Genomic DNA, 21292 nt, shown 5'->3' on the forward strand with positions numbered 1-21292 from the left:
CTGTATACAAAGCAAATGAAAAAATCTAAGGGTGCAGTAGCCTCATTGCTGGGAGTGGCTGGCTGGCTAACAATATCAGTTGTTAATCTTAACTTTGTTCCTCTTATTTATCACCTGTGATCTGCTTTTGTGGGACTATTGCTTCTCTTCATAGAGAACCAATAACCATGCCCTTCAGTTTGCCAGCTTGTACCAAGTCACTCATGGACAGTGCTTGCCTTCTGGTGGCCATTGATAACCTGGGAGAAGTGATTTGCTGATCTTATATCCAGAGTTATACTATATCAACCTCTTCTGAAGAAAAAAAAAAGGGGGGAGACTTAAACAAAAATGTCATCCTAAGAATTAGGTTCTGTGCAACTTAAGGAATAATGCTTGTTGCTCTGGAATGGGCTGCATTGCATGTGTCTTTTCACTGTCGAGTACAGTTTTCTTCTGGTTGTTTGACAGACTGCTGCTCTCCTAGATGGCTTTCTCTTATTAGTGGGAAAAGAAGTCATTCATTCACCTGATGTGATTTCAAGCAATGGGTCTCCAAGGCAGAGCTTTTAAACATAAAGCCACTGAACCAAGCACTGCTCTGAAATGGTTAATATCAGACCTCCGGTTCATGTCAGCTGCTCTTTTTACTTTTTTTTCCTACAGAAATTGCCATTATGCACCACCCAATAGTAAGTTCAGGAGGAAAAAAAAAGGGACATGGGGAAAAAAACCTTCCTGCTACATCTGAGCTGTTTCATTTAGGGGAGAATATAAAAAGAAAAAGCTCAAAGGCAGTTCTGCTCCACTCCCAGTGCATAGCACCTCCTGTCACTCAGGCCATCTCTGCCTTCTTTCAGCTGTGCTCTCCTGCCCTGCCCTGGCACACCGGCCCAGACTTACTAGGAGAAAATTGCTTGGGAAGAGTAAGGGGTTCTTTTAAGGAGCTAATTTAATAAATTGTGGGGAGCTGCTCTTGGCTACAGGCTGAAGGTATATGAGGATGGAAGCTGAGAGCTGCTTTGAGGGCCAGAAGTAGCTGTTCCAAGAAAAGCAGAAGAGGTTTTATTAACACCATCTTTTTTACCTGAAGGTGCCCATTAGCATAGACAGTCACGGGATATCATTTAACAGGCTGCTACGTTTATTACAAACAATTCACTGTTTGTTTCTGCTGTCTTTAATGCAGACACAGACACAGGTTCATCTCCTGGCATCCCTTTGTGAATTCTGCTCTCAGTACAAAAGGGTGTTTTGCTGAAACCTTCAGCAGCCGCTTGGGTTTTACTGGTGAAGTAGGCGGTGTGCGATGGGCAAAGGTGCCTTCATATTCTAAGAGCCATTCTCTTTTGCAGCATTTCTCCTTAAACTAGTTAAACTGTCTGGCCAAAGATTATAGAGGAGATTACAGTTTACCACCATTTACCAGAATACTACTACATATGTTGCACTTTGAGTGCTAACACTGTCTGCCAAATTAATTGCCTGTGGAATTATTTCATTTTCAGAAGAGGAAGACTATTTTAAAGATATTTAGCAAACAGTCTTCAAAATTGCAAATATATGTCTTTCTGATAATTCTATAAAACTTTAGGAAAACTACTATGCATGTGAAAAGTATTTCTTTTATAAAAGTCTCTCTGAGCATTTAAACCAACAGGCAGTTTAAAGAAAATCATCAAAGTGAGAAAAATCAGTATCAGTCACTGCAATTATTTGTCAAATAGGATAGAATTGAATCCAGTCCAGACTCATTCTTCAGAAAAGCAAGAACTTCCTCTTAAGAACGCAGAAAATGATAAGTAAATAAATTTGAAAAAGTTGTAATGTTATCTTTCAAACAAAAATTCCTTCAAATTTAAGCATTCCCCTTTGCCTATGTTAGTACTACAAATAAATAACAATAACATTTACAAATTATTGTTGGCACACCTCTGAATCTGCTAAGTGCCCAAACATGGGATGCAATACGTGACAAAAATCCCAAAAGCAAGAGACCCACAAAATTCTACATGCAGCAATCCTAAAGGCTGGGAACCTTTGTTAGTACACCATGAATATAAACTCATTTCATCCTTCTCTATTTCTGCTGACAATTTCTAAAATTGGAAATAATGAAAAGAGAAACTCTGTAGGTAATGTAGGTACCCTTGAGGATGTGGTGAGTTTAGAAAGAGATGACTGCAGGCTACTTGCTTATTACTTTGCAGAACTCCTGTATCAACAGACCTGTTGCAATAACAAGAGTCTTCTCTTAGTCATAAATACTAACACAAGATGTAGATGCCTTTTCTGTAAAAAAAGAAAAAAATCAAAGAACTACTCAAGAAGTCTTGAGAAGATCTTGAGATTTGGGCATGAATAATTCCAAATGAATGCCAAGAGTCTTGGACAGATAGACCCCAGACAAAACACTGCTAGTGGTTACATCATTTCAGATCTCAGAATGTAAAGCAGGAGTGTGCGAGCTGACTGTGGCTGCTCTAGTGGATCATGGTGTTGGATATAGTCTCGGAAATAGCAGCACCCTAATCATTTGAGGTTAAATTTCATTATTTGGGGTAATAAAAGCAGATAGGAAGCAGGTGCAGAAACCTGATCAAACATGCTACATGTTTATTCCGGTCTGTACTGTACAAAATGTACAAAATGTGAGTAGCTGACTTCATCATCATCTACATTTTCTAAATGTGCTTTAAAGGTGGCCCTAAATAGTGCACACTGCAAGAATCAGAGGGAGATGGAAAAACTACAGGTGAGCACCATGAGGTCTGCAACAGTCGCAGAACTTGAAAACCCTACAAACCAATGTTGCTCTGGCAAAGTCAAACGTTAGGGTATTGTCCTTCACTTCACCTCCAGTGCATCGTAGTGGGTTTTGGAGCACCCGGTATACATTCTCACCATACGGACTCCCGCTCAGCTCCCCTTACTGCCAGGAAGATGCCATCTTGACAGGGTTGATTTACAGCTGTTTATCCATAGCATTCAGACACAGAAGCGTAATAGGCTTTCCTAAAACAAGGAATAAAGGACCAGTGACAGCAGTTGCACGTATCTCTCAACATTCACCAGTATTCAGGAACCACCAAAAAGCACAATTTATAGTTATCCCCAGTGATCATTGTGCAGTTGGTTTATTTTAATATTTGGTTTTCAGTGAATTTATTAAAACCCAATTGTTTATACAGAAAAACAAGATGAAATACCGTGTTCACATGCAAATTCCCTCTGGGCTATGGTGGCAGCAGGGGTAGAACATAACAACATATCGTAATCAAAACCATTATACAATTAAACATCACTCACTAATACAGAACTGTACAGCTGGAAGACTACTGCTGTCCTTGATGGACTTTCCTGAGTGTGTTGTGAGATTATTCTATGGCTCTGAGTGCAAAAAGCAGATTTTGCTGATTTCCCTAGATTGGAATAAATCATTGGCAGTTGAAAGCTTGAATCTACAGCCATGCTGGTGATAGTAATATGGGGCTTAATTAATACAGACAAAAAGGGAGCTTGTTTCTCTGGCAGTTTAATCCCAGCACCTTAGGGTTTCAGCATTTTTGTTTCTCCCTTCAATATTCTTCTGCGTGACTGGTTTGGTTTGGGTTTTTTTTTTTTTGCATTGTTTTTGTCTTATCCAAGTTGTAGTACAGCTGTTTCCACATAGGGAGTGCAGCTGCCGTGACTGTGATGGAGATCTTGTGAATGTCCAAGGAAGCCTCCTCCACCTCCACCCTGCTCTTCCTCCTACCTCCTCTAGGCTTAAGTAGTCACAGCTGAGGCATGTAGGCATGTCAGCTTAATTTCCATACATGCTCTTGGGTGCCTCTCTGATCTGATCTGCCTTTTTACATTTGTTTTAAGTTAGAATAATTTCTCACCCTCCTGAAATATAATAATTTCCCACTGAAAATGAATGACAGTTATTGTAAACACACTATTTTTAGATGCTTTTCTTAAAGCTTTTTTCCGTCTGTACTCTTATACCTCCTGTGACGCTACAACAAGCTGCTGAAACTGGTTTTGTCCTAGAAACTGACGATTTGGGTATCAAATTATGAGATCAGCCTGCGTGAGCTACTCATCCCCATCAGGATGGCAAGCACTTTTAAAAAATTATTTGATTAAACCTAAATAAAATTACTAGGGTTTGGGTCTTATGGGTTTTTTTTTCTATACTGGGCTGACACTTAAAATATCATTTTATCCCATCCCATTCAACATGCCATTCACCACAAAATGAAAAGTCACAGTATTTGGTACTTGTAGTAAAAGGAAAGGATATGAAAGTATTGATTCCACACTGGAAATGGTGCTGTGACCTTTGTGTTACCCAGTGGCTGAGGAAGTCACCAGGAGATCCAGGTTCAACTTTCTCTTCTGCATGACAAAATCTGTGCTGATCTTACATATCCAAAAAAGTTCCCTAAACACAAAGCTAGAGGATATTCAGAAGTATTCCCGTCTGTCCTGTTGATGCTTGCTTAACCACCAAATCTTTTGTCTTTATATGTTAATTGATTTAGGAACTGATAACTGCTTTTCGTTACTTAAACGAGTCCTCTTGCCACCATAGTATGAAGCCATTCTTTCTCTGACTCAGTGAGTATTTATTTTCTCTAAAGTGAAATGGAGTGCACAAGAAATGCTCAATGGCAGTATCCTCAGTGTGCAAGAATCCCGTGAAGATCCCTGCCGTGGCAGGAGGCATTCCTTCTCAATATCGTGCCTTTTACTTCTCAAGGACTGTATAGGCTGTGCAATTGCCTGTGCAAAACAACAAAAAATACTTCTTCAAATACATTAGCAGCAAAAGGAGAGCTAAGGAGAATCTCCAGCCCCTACTAGATGGCGGAGGGCACACAGTGACAAAGGATGAGGAAAAGGCTGAGGTACTTAATGCCTTCTTTGCTTCAGTCTTTAATAGCAAGGCAAATTGTTCTCTGGGTACCCAGCCCCTGGAGTTGGAAGATAGGGACGGGGACCAGAATGGAGCCCCCATAATCCAGGGGGAAATGGTGAGTGACCTGCTGCACCACTTAGACACTCACAAGTCTATGGGGCCTGATGAGATCCACCCGAGAGTGTTGAAGGAACTGGCAGAAGAGCTCACCAAGCCCCTTTCCATCATTTACCAGCAGTCCTGGCTAACTGGGGAGGTCCCTGCTGACTGGAGATTAGCTAATGTGACACCCATCTTCAAGAAGGGCCAGAAGGAGGACCCGGGCAACTACAGGCCTGTCAGCCTGACCTCGGTGCCAGGGAAGCTGATGGAGCAGATCATCCTGAGTGCCATCACATGGCATGTAGAGGGATCAAGTCCTTGATCAAGTCCTTGATCCCCAAGGGATCAAGCCCAGCCAGCATGGGTTCAGGAAAGGCAGGTCCTGCTTGACCAACATGATCTCCTTCTATGACAAGGTGACCCGCCTAGTGGATGAGGGAAAGGCTGTGGATGTTGTCTATCTAGACTTCAGTAAAGCCTTTGACACGGTTTCCCACAGCATTCTCCTGGAGAAACTGGCTGCTCATGGCTTGGACGGGTGTACTCTTCACTGGGTAAAGAACTGGCTGGACGGCTGGGCCCAAAGAGTGATGGTGAATGGAGTTTACTCCAGTTGGCGGCCGGTCACAAGCGGTGTTCCCCAGGGCTCGGTGTTGGGGCCAGTTCTGTTTAATATCTTTATCAATGATCTGGATGAGGGGATCGAGTGCACTCTCAGTAAGTTTGCAGATGACACCAAGTTGTGTGGGAGTGTTGATCTGCTTGAGGGCAGGAAGGCTGTACAGAGGGACCTGGACAGGCTGGATCAATGGGCTGGGGCCAATTGTATGAGGTTCAACAAGGCCAAGTGCAAGGTCCTGCCCTTGGGCCACAACAACCCCATGCAACGCTACAGGCTTGGGGAAGAGTGGCTGGAAAGCTGCCTGGCAGAGAAGGACCTGGGGGTGTTGGTTGACAGCCGCCTAAATATGAGCCAGCAGTGTGCCCAGGTGGCCAAGAAGGCCAATAGCATCCTGGCTTGTGTCAAAAATAGCGTGGCCAGCAGGACTAGGGAAGTGATCGTGCCCCTGTACTCGGCACTGGTGAGGCCGCACCTCGAATGCTGTGTTCAGTTTTGGGCCCCCCACTACAAGAGGGACATTGAGGTGCTGGAGCGTGTCCAGAGAAGGGCAACGAAGCTGGTGAAGGGTCTGGAGCACAAGGCTTATAAGGAGCGGCTGAGGGAACTGGGGTTGTTTAGCCTGGAGAAAAGGAGGCTGAAGGGAGACCTTATTGCTCTCTACAACTACCTGAAAGGAGGTTGTAGAGAGGTGGGGGTCGGTCTCTTCTCCCAGGCAACAAGCCATAGGACAAGAGGAAATGGCCTCAAGTTGCACCAGGGGAGGTTTAGACTGGATATTAGGAAATTTTACTTCACTGAAAGGGTTGTCAAGCATTGGAATAGGCTGCCCAGGGAAGTGGTTGAGTCACCATCCCTGGAAGTATTTAAAAGACGTTTGGATGAGGTGCTTAGGGACATGGTGTAGTGGTGGTCTTGGTAGTGCTAGGTTAATGATTGGACTTGATGACCTTAAAGGCCTTTTCCAACCTGTATGATTCTGTGATTCTGTGATTTTGTGCTTGCCCCTCATTCTTTTTTTCTCAGGATGACCATCAGAAACAGAGCCACCAAATTATCATGATTACAGAATTGTTTAGATTAAATAACTTAATCCTTCATCACTGTAGGTTTCCTGGTTAGTGCTCTGTTCTCATTGTTGGTTTTTATCATGTTTTTCATTCCATCTTGGAAGCAGTAAAGTGCAAGATAGATTCAGGCAGGGTCACAGAGCAATCAAACTGAATGACAAGCAATGTTGCCTACTCGAGAAGTGCAAAAGGTCTGCTTGGCTGCAATTTGAAACAATCTGCCTCTTGAATTTGTGATTGTGGCATTCTCATATTCTTCTGAACCCTCAGTGATCAGTCTTCTATGAGATTTGCTTAAAAATCCTGTAATTTGGGGAAAAAATCCACCGTTTCGAGTTCTTATTTCTATTCTTCTCTGTTGACCGTCTTGGATATTCTATGATCTGCTTATTATTATTACATAAAGATAGAGGCTGGAAATATTAGTTGTGTTCTTCGTTTTCTATTTTAACGGAAGCTGAGTCTTCTAGTTCACCTATAGTGAATAACATTATTCACATGGCTCCAAGAGATACAGCTTTAAAAAAAGAAAAAGCACTCTATATTACAAGAGTCATGGTACTATTGTGTAAGTTACTAATTCTGGTATCCTGCAGTACTTGAATAATGGAAAGAAAGATGAGTTAATGATTTTAAAAACTTTTTTGTTCCTTTGTCTTTACCAGCGACTTAGAGACTAAATGCTAGTGCCGTTCCATATGGGTTTCCAGGCAACTATGGAGAAAGGATGCATATATTATACATTCTGCATTATGCATCAATTATTTAATCAAAAGTTCAAAAGGGCTTGATTTAGCATATTCCCTGCAGACAAATCCTTCATAAGGATTTTAGTCCATAAGTGTTCACTCACACCACAATATCCTGCAAATGGGTTCAGATTTTCTTTTCCTTTTAACTGTAAAAGTTTATTAATATGCTTGACAGATCATAATAGCTGTTAGAGAGCTGACATATAACCTGTATATTTGGCATGTTCATTGAGGGACTACTGTTCAGACTTTGCTTCAATGTTAGCACGAAGTGGACTGTTACTACCTAAAGGGGTTGTGGTATCTCAGGTGTCCCTGAGTATTTGCTCTTAAAGGCTACCACTGCAAGTCTGTCTCGTACAAGACTGATACAAGAACTATCAGTGGACATTTGGAATTCATTTTAATGTCAGAAAGAGAGTGAACCAAACAAGGGTATGTATCTTAAACTTTCAGTTTTCATTTGCTTGGAGGTTGATTTTTCAAACATACCCATGATTCCAAGTGGCTCCTGTTAAAAATTGAGTTGCAGAAGTTTGTCAGCTAATATTGTTTTGCCCTTTACAGAGGAAAATGACTGAATTGGCTTCCTTTGAGTCAGAAGTTGACAGGCACGTAGACTAGGCCACGTCCCAAGTACACCTACATGCTGCCCTCTGCTACACAGGTGGCTCAGCCCTGCCTTGATGTAGACAGCTTTTGTAATTGGATCATAGCTGAAAATCTCTTCTTACTGACTTCCTGAACTCTGCTATAACTGCCATTCACTGTGCTATTTCTGATGGCTTTTCTGATGCAGGTTTAAGGTTGGACAGGCTGTTCAGTTCCCCACTGATGTCTCTGAACATCTGCTACTGGTAACAGGCATCAGTCACCTTTAGTCTGGCAGGCTTTCAGTTAGTTACCCAAAACCAGAAAGATTGTGCATCTTATTTCACATCAGTCCTCCTAATGAACACTTTGAACAAGATAAAATAAATTATTATTAGCTTAGCACTCTTCTAGACAGTCTAAAAATTGCAAAATATATGCAGACATACAGTCCATACAGTCTCATGCAAACAAACTGATACCTTCGTGATAACAGGATCACCATATCTTCTGAGGGATGCTGCTTCTTCATGTGAGAGCTTTTTCTTCTTTCACCCTCTTTTTTTTCCCCCTCAAACTGTAACTGTGTTTTTAAGTCTCCTTCTTCATCATTTCCCTGTCCCTTCTTCAGCTTCATGTCGTTATCTGTGGCATTTGCTTTATCTCTGACTTCTCTGCAACCCTCATTCTCTTCGCTGCTCTCTCCTTTCCTGTTATCCTCTTGGCTCCAAGCACCTTTCTTCAGGCAAACCCTCTCTTACACTTGAGCCTTTGTTCTCTTTCCCTGGGCTGTTCTGGTCTGTCCCGTTTGGGTATTTGGCTGGGCCTGTCCTGATGTCACGCGAGCACCTCCATAATGTGCCAGAGTGCATGAAGCAGTGTGACAATGCCTGTCGCATGTTGGTCATGCTCTTAGCTTTTTGCCTTATGACAACATATTTATGTGAAAAGGGGGAAAAAAAGTAAGAAGTCTTCCTTGGAGCAGATATCAGTGAGTTTGGTGATCATGGTCCTTTGTTCCTAGGGAGCTTCAGCCCATCATCTTGAACCAGCCCTGCCTCCATTCTGGACTCAAAGCAGTAAGTCTTGAGGAGTCATAAATGAGCTCAGTCCATATGTGCTTTCTGTAGAGAGTAAAGGACTCTTTTGATGTCCTTGCAGAAAATTGTTTTCCTAAGAAGATAAACTGCAGCATTTTGCCCTGTCTGTGTTACATTCAAAGTGTCCTTCTCCACTGCGTCTGCTGAGTTGGGGTTTTTGCTGAGGATCTTTTGCCTTTTTCTGGTTTTGATGCTGTCACAGCTCTGGAGAACGAGTAGGCAATACACAGCTTTTCTCCACCTTAACTGCACAGACTGCACCATCTTGCTGCCTAAACAGTGATCTCTGCTGCAGCCTCCCATAGATGGTCCAAACTGTCTCCAACCTTTCCTTGTTCCCTTTCAGTATCCATCTCCAGTAACTTTTACAAATAAAACTTCTGTGGAGCCAGTGAGGATGCTGGCTGTCCATATTCTCAGCAATTATGGGTTTCTTCAGGGTGAAGACAGCAAATAGTCCACAGAAGGACAGTCAGAGTGTGGGGCCTGACATAATTTTTACTATAATTCTCTCCTTCTGTAATTCCCAAAGCATTTTTTTCCATGTTCATTTGTTTTCAGAGTTGCATCAAAAGTCAGTCTGTGTACCGCTAACAGTATAGGTCAACTTCATAACACCCAGAATGTTCAAAGAGAAGCTTTAGCTTAACTGTTATCTTATATTTTTACCCCCCAGCTGCACCTGGGATTATTTTCTGTAAGTCTTGGTGAAAGATTTCATACAGCATGTATCTGGTATGCTAGGACAAATTGTGAGAACAGTAGATGTTGGCCATAAAAATAATTTCCTGCTTGTGTAAGTGTGAAGAGACCGCACAATATAATGTCCTCAGTGTGCTTTGTTATTAATACAGTTCTGGGACTCTACACAATGAACATTCAGCTTCCTGGTGTTAATGTTGGTGATAAACAATGGCTTTACAGAGGCAGTTTTCCTTGTGCTGAATTAAGGCATTTCTAGGCTGAATTCAGACTGAATTATATCCATGATATTGTTGTTGGCTGCAATGGATTTCTAGCAGGGTATTTGCGAGCAGTCTTTGGCCCTTTACTGTGCAAATTGTGGGCTAATTCCAGAAGTTCTGTGTATGCTCAGCCTTCTCTTTGGTCCATGTGGATGGATAGATGGATGTCTCCTTTCCTGACAGAAAGTAAATGGAAAGTAACTCTGTTAAACTCACTGACATTACTATGGCACGAAGGAAGGAATGAATCAGTCTCTCGGTGTATATTGCTTGAGGAGGTTGAACTCAATTTCTGATAAATGAAGCCAACACTAGTATCATACTGCATCTCTTGTAAAGGTGCTGATCTTCCCCATGTTTAATTTTCCACATTTCATTCATCTGTATTTTGCCTTGAAACTCTTATTTTGTCTTGGATTTGCAGGATATCTTTAAGGATTGCATGTGTAAAATAAAGGATGACAGATAAGTGGCCACGTACATCGAGACTCTTACTCCATCTAGGGGCCCTGACAACTTCATTAAAGAGCTTCTGTCACACAGAGGAGGAAGTATAGATGTGTGGGACTGCACCTAAATCCTATTTATCTGTCATTTCACATTCTGCAGTCTTGTTTCCTTTCTCATTGTTGCAGATTGTTGAGCTATGTTTGTGTCAACTGGAGCTTTCCTCCTTTTCTTGGCCTATTCCTCATACCTGTTTCCTTAAGAGATGTGAAGTTTTAGTGTGTGATATTGCAAATTGCTGCAATGGGAGCCACTGCAGTTGCCTCCTGGTACTGGTGTTCTGGTTACTGAGCAAATCAGCCGGGGAATGGAGCATGGTGAGGCTTTTGCAGAAGACACTGCTTTGAATATGAGTCTTTGAATATGACATTGCTTTGAATATGAATATGCAGGAGGGCAAATGTGGAAAGATTGTGCGAACACAGAGCCAGAGTTTAGTCAAATATTCTCTTTTGTCTGAATGAGATATTTTCTACTCAAATGAATTTGATACCAAAAAAATGGATCTTCCAGATACCAGGATCCATCTCTCCCTATCTCAAAGCTGATTATAGCTCAGATCCCAAAAGATTTTGGGGCAAATAAATCCTGTTGTTTTCAATGTAATAGGTCTTTAAACACCTATGAAAGCTTGAACCTATGGCAGTAATGAGCACCTCCATTACCAATCTCAGCAAAAGGTTAACTAAGATTAGAGTCTGAACTGTCCTTATGACTTCAGGCGTAAGATGCTTTTTCACCAAAGTCCTGCATGTCACAAGAACGTCCTACTTCACAGCAATGCTCTCGCTCTCAACAGCTGAGGTCGATATTGGGATTTGGTCCCAGAAACCCTCTGGATTGACCCAAACTCTCCAAAAGAGAGAAGCAGATGCCATCACTCTTTAGTGTGTTTCTTCTGTTCTGGGGGTGAAAAATGCAATTCTGGTATCAGGCAGCTTACCCAAGCATTAAGTTCAGCTTATTTCTCTAATTAATTTTAATAGGTGAAAATGTTATGGGCCAAATTCAGTCCACATTACATAAGAAATTATTTAAATTAATAGAATAAGGATCAGCTTAAGAATATGCATATATGTAAAATATTACATATTTTATATTCAAGGAAATACACAATTCATGTTTCATTAGTATTCTGTATCTTGTGTTGCTGTTTATGGTCTTGCCAACCCTAAATGATTTAAAAAAAAAATTAGAGAAGGCAAAATAACCATCGGTCAAACTCTGAAAAACAGGAGATGGGCCAAGGAGGGTTTTTGTCTTCAAGCAGTTCTAAATGTATAATAGGTGCTCATTCTTTTTCATTGACCTTTGTGATATGACTGAACTTTAAAGGTTGAGAATGTAATCTCAACTTGTTTTCTATAGCCATGAGGGAATAAATTGTTATAAAGAACTGTTAAATCCCATATTCTCTTGTCATCACGAGCTATTTCTTAAAGAAACCAGTGGTTAATATGAGTTTGGGGATAATACGCTATATCCTTAGAGCTGGTAACACATACTACTTCAAAATTAATGAAAAATACAAATAACCCAATTTGTTAACATTTGCATTTGCTTTACACTTGCTTTTTGCTGGTAACAATGCCAAAGCAAGCTGTAGTCCTCTTGTGGCATGGGGAGGTTTTTAGGGGGGAGAGGTTTTTAGGGAGCTGGCAGCGGTTGTATCAAAGGAAAAAAACTGAAGTTATTTAAGAGAGGAAGATGTAGTATTAGTCAGACTTGGCATTTGAAGAAACATACTTCTGGAGGAGATTTTATCACTGTAAGATGTGACATGACTGTCAACATGAAGATATTCTGCCCTTTCCACCTCACAGCTTTGTTATCGTTTGCCTGTCACATGTGATCACCTGTATAGGACATCCACACCTCCAAATCTCCAAGCGCATAGTCTTTATTCAACCAAATACATAGACAAGGCCTTTTTCTGGAGAGAGCGGTGAGGATGCACAGCCTTTGATTTGTGTTAGCTCGCTTGACGTTGTGCCAGTAGAGAGTTGAAATGTTATAGTAAATGTGTGCTGCATTTACTAAAATATACCCCGTAGTGCCATCCTGTGGTCAGGCCTGTGGCTGCCAGAAGGCTTGCGCACCGTGTCCCGCCTGTTTTCTAAAAGCTGGTTTGTCTGGGGTTGTTACACACAATCTGCGTTGTGCCAGGCTCTAAAATTACGGTTTTCTTCCCATGTGTTCAGTCATTTCTGAACTTCTAGCTTAATCTCCTAAATAGGAGGGGTAGGACATGGCTTTTGCTTTTCTCTGGAAACATTTTTTGAAAGTCTTCATCATTCAGTTTCTGTCACCAGATCTATAACAGAGAAAACTTGGAAGATCAACTCCAGACACAGTATCACCCGACCTTGGAGATATTTTTGCCACCTTTTGGGAGCACAGAAGCTTTTTCCTAATATATGGTTTGCTGTAATATAGTACAGAAGAGTTATATTTCATTAAAAATTTGAAATGCTGTAATTTTACTGATTGAAATATGAACTCAGATGTAAGGCAACTTGATGTTACTTTAAGAGAAATGAGAAAGCTGTCGTGTGTTATGCGTATTTACTGACCAAGTTTTGTTACCCCATGTCCCCATGAATTCTTTGGCTAATTTAAAGCTGACATTTGCAAAACCCAGTTTGAAGGAGCTATTTAGTCAGATTGAGGCCTGATCGCACAATGCCTCAGATAAAGCCTTTCTCATTAAAATAGTACTGTGATGGGATAGCAAGAATAATAGAGATGCATAATCTAGGAATGCCATTGTTCGTTGGGAGGGGATTTATAAAGTTTCTGGCTATCGAATACAAGTAGCAACAGGTCTGCTATTTACACATTGGTCTTTAATTCATAAATATGTTTAAGTCTTAAAACAGGAAAATTATGTATAATCACTGGATTTAAGCTATGCGACTTATTAGGAACAGTGCAGAGTTTTAACTGAGTGGTCTTTCGTGGTTGTCATCAAAATATTAAGAAGCTTAGAGTTAGATTTTTTAAATTATTTTATTTTATATATGTCAATCTTCATTCAGCATTTCGAATAAATGATTTCAAAGGGTGTTTAAAAAAAGGAAACACTTTCCCAGCACCTAGGTGACAAGTAGATGACAACAGTTTCCCAGCCCAGCACTGCAGGGTGCATCGCCCACCGTTCCCTTTTGCAGAATCGATTGTCATTAGTGCTGCTCCTTGGGGAGACTGATGGCCTCTTCTGCCACCCACAGAGAGCCCTGCAGGCTTCAGTTAAGTATAGGTGAGACAAAACAGGCAGGAACTGACAGCAGGGGGAGAAGGAACTTTTATTGTAAATTGAATTAATATAAAAGAGAAGAGTTTTACTGGGGATCTTGACATACTCTTACACGTTGGTGGGTTTGTCAGGTGCCATATTAAAAGTAAAAAGATCCCATTTCAGTGTATTGTTATCCTAATGGTTATTCCTCATTAGTAGCACTTGGTCAAGTTGACAGACACTTCCAACAGGCCACGTTTGTTTAATGTGCTGTAGTGATCAGAATCTCAGAAGGTTTTAGAATAACTCATTTTTCCTTTTGGGCAGAACAGTAGGTGAGGATACAAGGGTGCAAGCCCAGGTGTGGGGACAGGAGAACCTTTAAAACTTTTCCCCAAAAAGTTCAGTGCCTCAGTTGTACATATCGCGTCCTGCAGACTTCCAGACACCCAGCAGCCAGGTTTGGCAGCCACTCAGAAATGTCTCCTGTGCATGCAGCGTGCAGCTGGCCAGCACGTGCACAGGGAGCCCAGCTCCTGCTGGGTAGGGCATTGCTTGTGCAGACTGATTCCGCACACCATTTTGCACAAAGTCCAGCACGTCCTATGTGGTGTGTACCACACGCACAGGTGGTCTGCATGAATTCAGTGAGTCCAAACGCAGCTGACTTACTCCACGTGCACAGTAGTTTGGAAGAAAGATGTTACCGTTGGCTGGTCTGAATGTTCAGTTCCTTATCCAGGCACTCCTCCTAACTCTGGGTGTCCATCATTGGGGTGGGCAGGTAGAAGTGGATAGCCTTACTCCAGCTTCTTGCTGGGCCAATGCATACCACACACCTGCGCACTCTCAAAGCACAGGCAAAGAGATAACAAGGAGGAGGAATGCATGCAGCTATGGGACTAAATGAAACCATGACCTCCCTCTGAGATCCCTTGGCATTTGAAAGAAAGCTTGAGGGAGTGTTTGAGTATGCGGAGTGCTGTGAAGGCCCTCTGTACACCTCACACAAAACCTCTTGAGGATATGGAGGACTCTTTCCCAACCATTCAAGGGGCCTCAGAGTGAACTCTGTGGTTTTTGTTGGTTGCATGTATCAGAAAAGGGGCTTGGAGCACAGCTTACTTGAGCCATGGCTTTAGAGAAAAATCAATGGGGCAACACTGATTCCTCTCCAGTAAGAGTTATTATATGTTTTTTGCAGTATAAGTTAATGACTAGACAAGGACATCACAGAATCACTGAGGTTGGCAGGGACCTCTGGACAGCAGAGTCAGCTAGAACAGGTTGCTCACGGCTGTGTCCAATTTGGTTTTGAATATCTTCAAGGATGGAGACTCCACAGCTTCTCTGGGCAACCTGTCAAGTGTTTGAGAGCCCTCACAGGGAAATCTTTTTTCTTATGTTTAAATGCTTTCCCATCTTTTAATTTGTGCCCATAGCCTTCCGTGCTTTCACTATGCTTTCCCTGAGAAGAGTCTGGCTCCATCTTCTTTATTGCCTTGCATCAGATGTTTATACACGCTTACGAAGTCCCCCTGAGCCTTCTCTCCTCCAGGCTGAACAGTCCCAGCTCTCTCAGCCTCTCCCCATATGACAGTTGCTCCAGTCCCTTCGTCCTCTCCATGGCCCTTTGCTGGACTTTGGACCCAGCACTCCAGATGTGTCACCAGTGCTGAGTAGAGGGGAAGGATCACCTCGCTCCACCTGCTGGCAACGCACTGCCCAATGCAGCCCAGGAGATTGCTGGCCTCCTTTGCTGGAAGGGCGTATTGCCGGTCGGCACCCGGCCTGTAGTGGTACACGGATATTCCTTTCCACATTCAGGACTTTATATTTTCATTTGTTGCACTTCATGAAGTTCCTGTTTGCATATTTCTCCAGCCTGTTGAGGTCCCTCTGAATGGCAGCCCAGCCCTCTGGTGTATCAGTCACTCTTCCCAGTTTTGTATCAGCTGCAGGCTTGCTGAGAGTGCACTCTGTCCCATCCTCCAGGTCATTAATGAAGGTGTTAAACAGTTTTGGCCCCAGTATCAAGCCTGGGGGTATACCACTAGTGACTAGCCTCCAACTGGGTTTGGTGCCACTGATCACAAGATTTTCAGCTAATCTGTTCAGCCAGTTTTCAGTCCACGTCACTGTCCACTTACGCAGCCCACACTTATTAGTTTGCCAATGAGGATATTATAGGACACAGTGTTGAAAGCCTTGTTAAGGTTAAGGTCAGAATAAAGAACATCCACTACTCTCCCTTGTCCCGTGAGCTAGTCATTTCATGGTGGAAGGCAGAAAGGTTGGTCAAGCATGATTTTTCTGTCATAAATCCATTCTGACTGCTTCCAATCACCTTCTTGTCCTTAATATGTTTGGAAATGGCTTCCAGGAGGATTCGCTCCATCCCCTTTCCAGGGACTGAGGTGAGGTTTTAGTTCACTGGATCTTTCTTCTTGCTATTCTTGGAAATAGGGGTGACAGTGGCTTTCTCACAGCCCTCAAGAACCTTCCCCAGTTGCCACAACCTTTCAAAGACAATCGAGTGGCCTCGCATTGACATCAGCCAGCTCCCTCAGCACTTGTGGGTGCATTCTCCATCAGGTCCTATGGACTTGATTATGCCAGTCTGTTTAAACATCCCCTAACTGGATCTTCCTCCACTGAGGTTGTCTTCCTTGCTCCAGACTGTCCCACATGTTGCAGGGGCCTTCATCTTGAAGACGAAGCTTACCAGTAAGCCTTGCCAAATTCAATTCCAGGTGGGCAGTCTTTGACAAGACTTTTCTTTTTGTGAAGAAAGAAGTAAATGTTGTTTGTGGTTACTCTTGGTTATCAATGTATCATCCTCTTAACAACTTTTCATACTATTGTATGGGTTTAATACACACATCTCTAAAAATTAAAGCATTTGGGGATCAGAATAACATGGCAGTAAATATTCTGAATATTTTATTAATTTCTTCTTTAAGCTTGCAGTATTTACTCACCAATCACTGCATCTACAAAACCTAGAAATGAAGTGAAATAGCAAGAAGATTCAATGAAATACATTTTAACATTAACACCTTCAAATATGTGCTGACAAGCTAGAATTCCACAACTCTCGCTTTTGGAAAACAGTGGTGACCATCCCAAGAGCTGTTGATGGCCTGCAGAGCATTCAGAAGTGGCCCAACGCACACCAAGCTTTTTGGATCGGCTGCCTAGCAGGTGCCCAGCTATGCTAGAAATCACTGGGCTGTATGAACTGTGTCTGGCAGCAGAGGTCAGCAAGGGACGTAGACGAGGAGCCCAAGAGACATGGGAGCAGGAATAGGAACGTACAGGACATTTCTAGGTGCAGACTGAACGCAAGTTCCGATATCTGGGCAATGAGTAGCCTGGGTGTGCCAGGCCATGTAGGGTGACAGCTGTCACCAGATGTACCCAGCCCAGAGAGTTCGGTACCTCATTTTAGCCCGGAGCAGAAGCAACACCCTGGTACATTTTCTTTTTCATGTAATTTGGCACCCAGAGAGCATAAAAGACTGCAAGCCATCGTAGCTGGCACGTCAGTCTGCGTAGTGGTGGGATGTGCAGATAAAGCTTTCGGTGATCATGCTACAGCGGACTGATTTGAGGGGCAGCTTGGCCACAAACAGGTGTAGTTTAGAGCGAAAACACGCCTCGCTCAGTTCTCCATTACCCGCCCGGCAGCAGGAGAGAAGGAGTCAAACAGAAAGAGTGAGCGACTTCCCAGGGCTTCATAGCAATGACGATGACAAATGGCTCCAATACCCTGATTTGTGATGGGTTCATAGATTCTAATCAAAAAAAGAAGAATCGTCTAACATATTTTATAATATTTTTAGGATTGTTAGACAAGGAAGCATAAATCTTTCCCTTTTAATGAAATCCACCTGAAACACCTGACACATTCAAGTGCCATTGATTTTAAATGACGGTACTAGTATGTTTAAACTCAAGCATGTCTGTAAGAGCTTTGCTGGACTAAAATCTTAATGAAATGTATACTAAAATTTTGGAAATAATTTAAATTAATACTTCTTTAAAAGTTTTTCCTGTATTCACCCACAAAGGAAAATCTATCAAAGAGGAATTCTGTCCTAACTATCAATTGGGCATGTTTAACCTAGATTTAGTTAGACCTACTGTATGTTAAGTAAATTTGAATTGATTATTAAAGCCCTCATTTAGTCGCTTCCTTTGTTTGATTAAATGTAATCTCCTCTTCCATGTTCATTTAGTAATAAATGGAAAGATAACATTGTAGAGTTCATGGTTCAGGTGGAATACAAAAAATGCAGAAGAACAGATGAGGATTTTTGCATAAGTAGATCCGTTTAATGGTAAGAAAGCTTAAGCACACAGGCTGTTTCTAATTTTTTTTTTTTTTTTTACTACTTAGAAGATAAACTTCCACTACAGTTTTCTTTTTTATACTTGCTTAGGGCAACATCATTTCTTGACAGCTGATGTTTGAAGTAATCTGCCTCCTTTGAGATTAGTGATATATCCAAGATTATCTATATCTCTCAGCCTTTCCATAATTCTAAATAAACTGCATGATGGAAAGAAGACTTCATTTTTCACTGCATAAATAAATTTTAATTTCTTTGCTCTGAGTTGAAAAAAAACGAGTGTAGTCCATCTCTTTTCTCACATTTTGGCTATTAAGATACCTTTATCTACCAAACAGAAAATTACTAGTTGCAAGTAAATTAAAGTTACTGGTTACAGTAAATTAAAAATACCTTGGTTTCCTGCTAATGAAGAGACTAAACAACGCTTGAAGAAAAGAGGGAGGATCAAGATAAGAAAAATTGACACATGCGTTTATAGTAAGCAAGATAATTTTGTCCTCAATTCTGCTTTCTCCAAATGTATCCAGAGTGCACCTCTTCCACAAATTAACCCGTTGACAGAGTTGTAGATGATGGAATTCTGCACTGTAACTACTAATTACTCTTCTTCATCATCAAAGTAGTAAAAGGGAATAGGAAAAGATGTTCTGAACGCAGTGAAGGCAGAAGGGCAGGATGTAAAACTTCAAGGCTGTCTGAAAACTTTTTAGTTGGAGGAAAATATGAAACTCCTTTCAAACTGAGCCAGCCATCTTTCATTCACCCTTACATCCTGCAGAGAGAGACTGATCCATTCCGTTACAATCCTCTGGCATCAGGCATGCTCCAAATGTTGTTTTAACCGGTGAAGGAGTCCACTGAAGGAAATAACATTTGTTATTTGGAGTATATTTTCATGCATTAATCTTAATTCTCTGCAGTTCAGCCAGGGTCCCCTCAAAGTATGCATTTGTTGGTAATGATTGCTGTGGAGTGAATGGCAGCCATCTGTAATGCTGCTCATCTGCGTCGTCCCACTTCTGTCCGGATACTGAATTTTATTTACATTCACTAATCACTCTCTGTTACGGAACGTGTGCAAATATGAAACCCTCTATGTCAGTGTTTAAATATTACTTAATCTCATAAAAGTTAAATTAGCAGACAGTGTTTGCCATAGAAGATCTAATAATGCAGATGTTTAGCTTAGCTGTGACTTTACAAATCACTTAACAGAAAATCTAAAGGGAAATGTAAAGTTTAGCAATTGCTTGTGGAAATCATCTACATTTTTTTCAGACATCAGGCAAATGAGGGAGATCTTCTACACCTGGATAGCTATGCTGTTTACAGAGTGCGAGGCCTTTCTGAAGGGTCCATGAAGATTGCCTGGGCTGCATGATTTTGGATTGCCTTGTACCACACAGGTGCTAGATACAAGCAGCTCTTACTCCTACTGCCTAGTGAGCCTCTGCTGACACTGACGAAACAACTGGCAGATTTCTATAGCTTTAAAGATCCATTTCAGAAAGGGCATCTTCCTTATGTTGAGGGATAATTCCCTTTTCAGAGGGAAATGTGGGTAAGGCAACAAAAGCAGCAACAGCAACGAGAAGTTAAAAACAAACTTGTAGAGTTTGTCTTTGTTGAGGGAATTTAAGGCAGATTTTAGGAGAGAGAAAGCTCTCCTGCATCTGTAAGCTGTTCATTACACTGCAAACTCTTCTTGTTAGTGTCATAGTAGTATGTAGAAATCAGATTCGGGTTTCATTGTACTACATGTTGTGCAAACAAAGTAAGGAGACAGGCCTTCTTCAGTGAGATTAAAACAATCTCAGGGATGGATAAATAAATAAATGGGCATAGCAGATATTATAGAAAATGGGTAGCAGAGAGGGTGAAAATTAAAATGAGAGGAATGTAAGCTTAGGCAAAGTGTGCAAGGTTGACATTCTGTCATTACGTTGAAAAGACTACAGATACCATATTAGCTGTAGGCATAAATTTCTAATAGTACAAATTAATAGAGTAGAGCTTGCAGAGGCCTGTGTTTTTCTCTGCCTTTTCCCAATGCTGATAGGTTGACTTGGCAGCATGATATAATATGTAAGGGTTTGCTTACTATGTGAGTAAACTTAAAAAAAGCAGGATTCGAAGTGATCTGTAGGGCACTACACCCAGATGTAATCTGCGCAAGGTTAAGCAATGCAGTGGAAGAGGCTGTGACTATGACAGGATCTGGTAGCTGTTCATACAGATTAAAGTGTATTTATTATTTATATTTTATATAAAACCTGACTTATTCTAGGCCATGTAGTAGTCAGAACAGAAAAGATATCTTTTCTTAATGTTTAAAGAGCAAGGTGTGGGATTCATCTCAGTTAACTTTACCAGCTCTCAGGTTACATGTCTCATGTAAACTTGTCGCTTTAGGCTTTGTCTGTAGTCAATAAAGAAATATGGGCACCTTCCAAGCACTGTTCATCCCACCTCTCTCCAGACAGCTGCTTTAAGGTGCCTTTTTCTTCCACTGACGTTAGAGCGAACCTTGATCACCAGCTGACAGTAGACACCTACTTTTTGACATTTAAATTTAGGTGGGTGAATTCTTGCCCATAACAACTGACTTGGCCGGAGACTTCAGTCCTCTGTACAACAGTCTAACAAACTCTCCTTGTGATTTTGAGCCAGACATTTCAACAGATATTTTCAAAATTAGCAGATCTTGTTAAAAAGTCTGGCTCTTGTCCATCTTCCATTTCCTCCTCCAGGAAGTATTACTTTCCAGCCTCTGTAGAGAGATTTGAAATTCATGAATAAAATGCAAAATAAAATGGTTCAGTAGGATTGTTGTTTATTCAGCTTCAAGTGGAACCAAAGTGTTTCTGAAAAAAAAAACCCAAGTAAAATTATTTATAGTACAAATGCACAGCAGTTCCTTGAGACTAATATTTTATGGTGGGTGGGGGACTGTTTCTGCTGTGTAATTTCCAATAAGTCATTTTCTTAGTCTTGTGCCCTACCTTTCTGGCATACCAATAAATATCAGGATAGCTTATGAGGCTTTCAGGTTAGAGTTAACACTAAAACCAATATTTTTCTCTCAGATGTGTTAGTGTACTG

The 21292-nt window shown here is 41.5% G+C and overlaps 1 protein-coding gene across 25 annotated transcripts in view; it reads left to right on the plus strand.

Moving 5' to 3' along the window:
• Positions 1–21292, plus strand: part of DTNA (dystrobrevin alpha) — a 234206-nt gene that overhangs the window by 140460 nt on the left and 72454 nt on the right. Inside the window, exon 3 of one of the 25 annotated variants that reach the window (XM_075494594.1) lies at positions 9047–9101. The exons of the other annotated variants lie outside the window; for them this stretch is intronic. Within the exon in view, the coding sequence (XP_075350709.1) occupies position 9101 (1 nt within the window). The 5' untranslated portion in view covers positions 9047–9100. The remainder of the gene's footprint in view (positions 1–9046; positions 9102–21292) is intronic. 25 annotated transcript variants of the gene reach the window in all.

The sequence above is a fragment of the Mycteria americana genome, chromosome 2 (genome assembly GCF_035582795.1).
Source record: "Mycteria americana isolate JAX WOST 10 ecotype Jacksonville Zoo and Gardens chromosome 2, USCA_MyAme_1.0, whole genome shotgun sequence".
Classification (NCBI taxonomy): Eukaryota; Metazoa; Chordata; class Aves; order Ciconiiformes; family Ciconiidae; genus Mycteria; species Mycteria americana.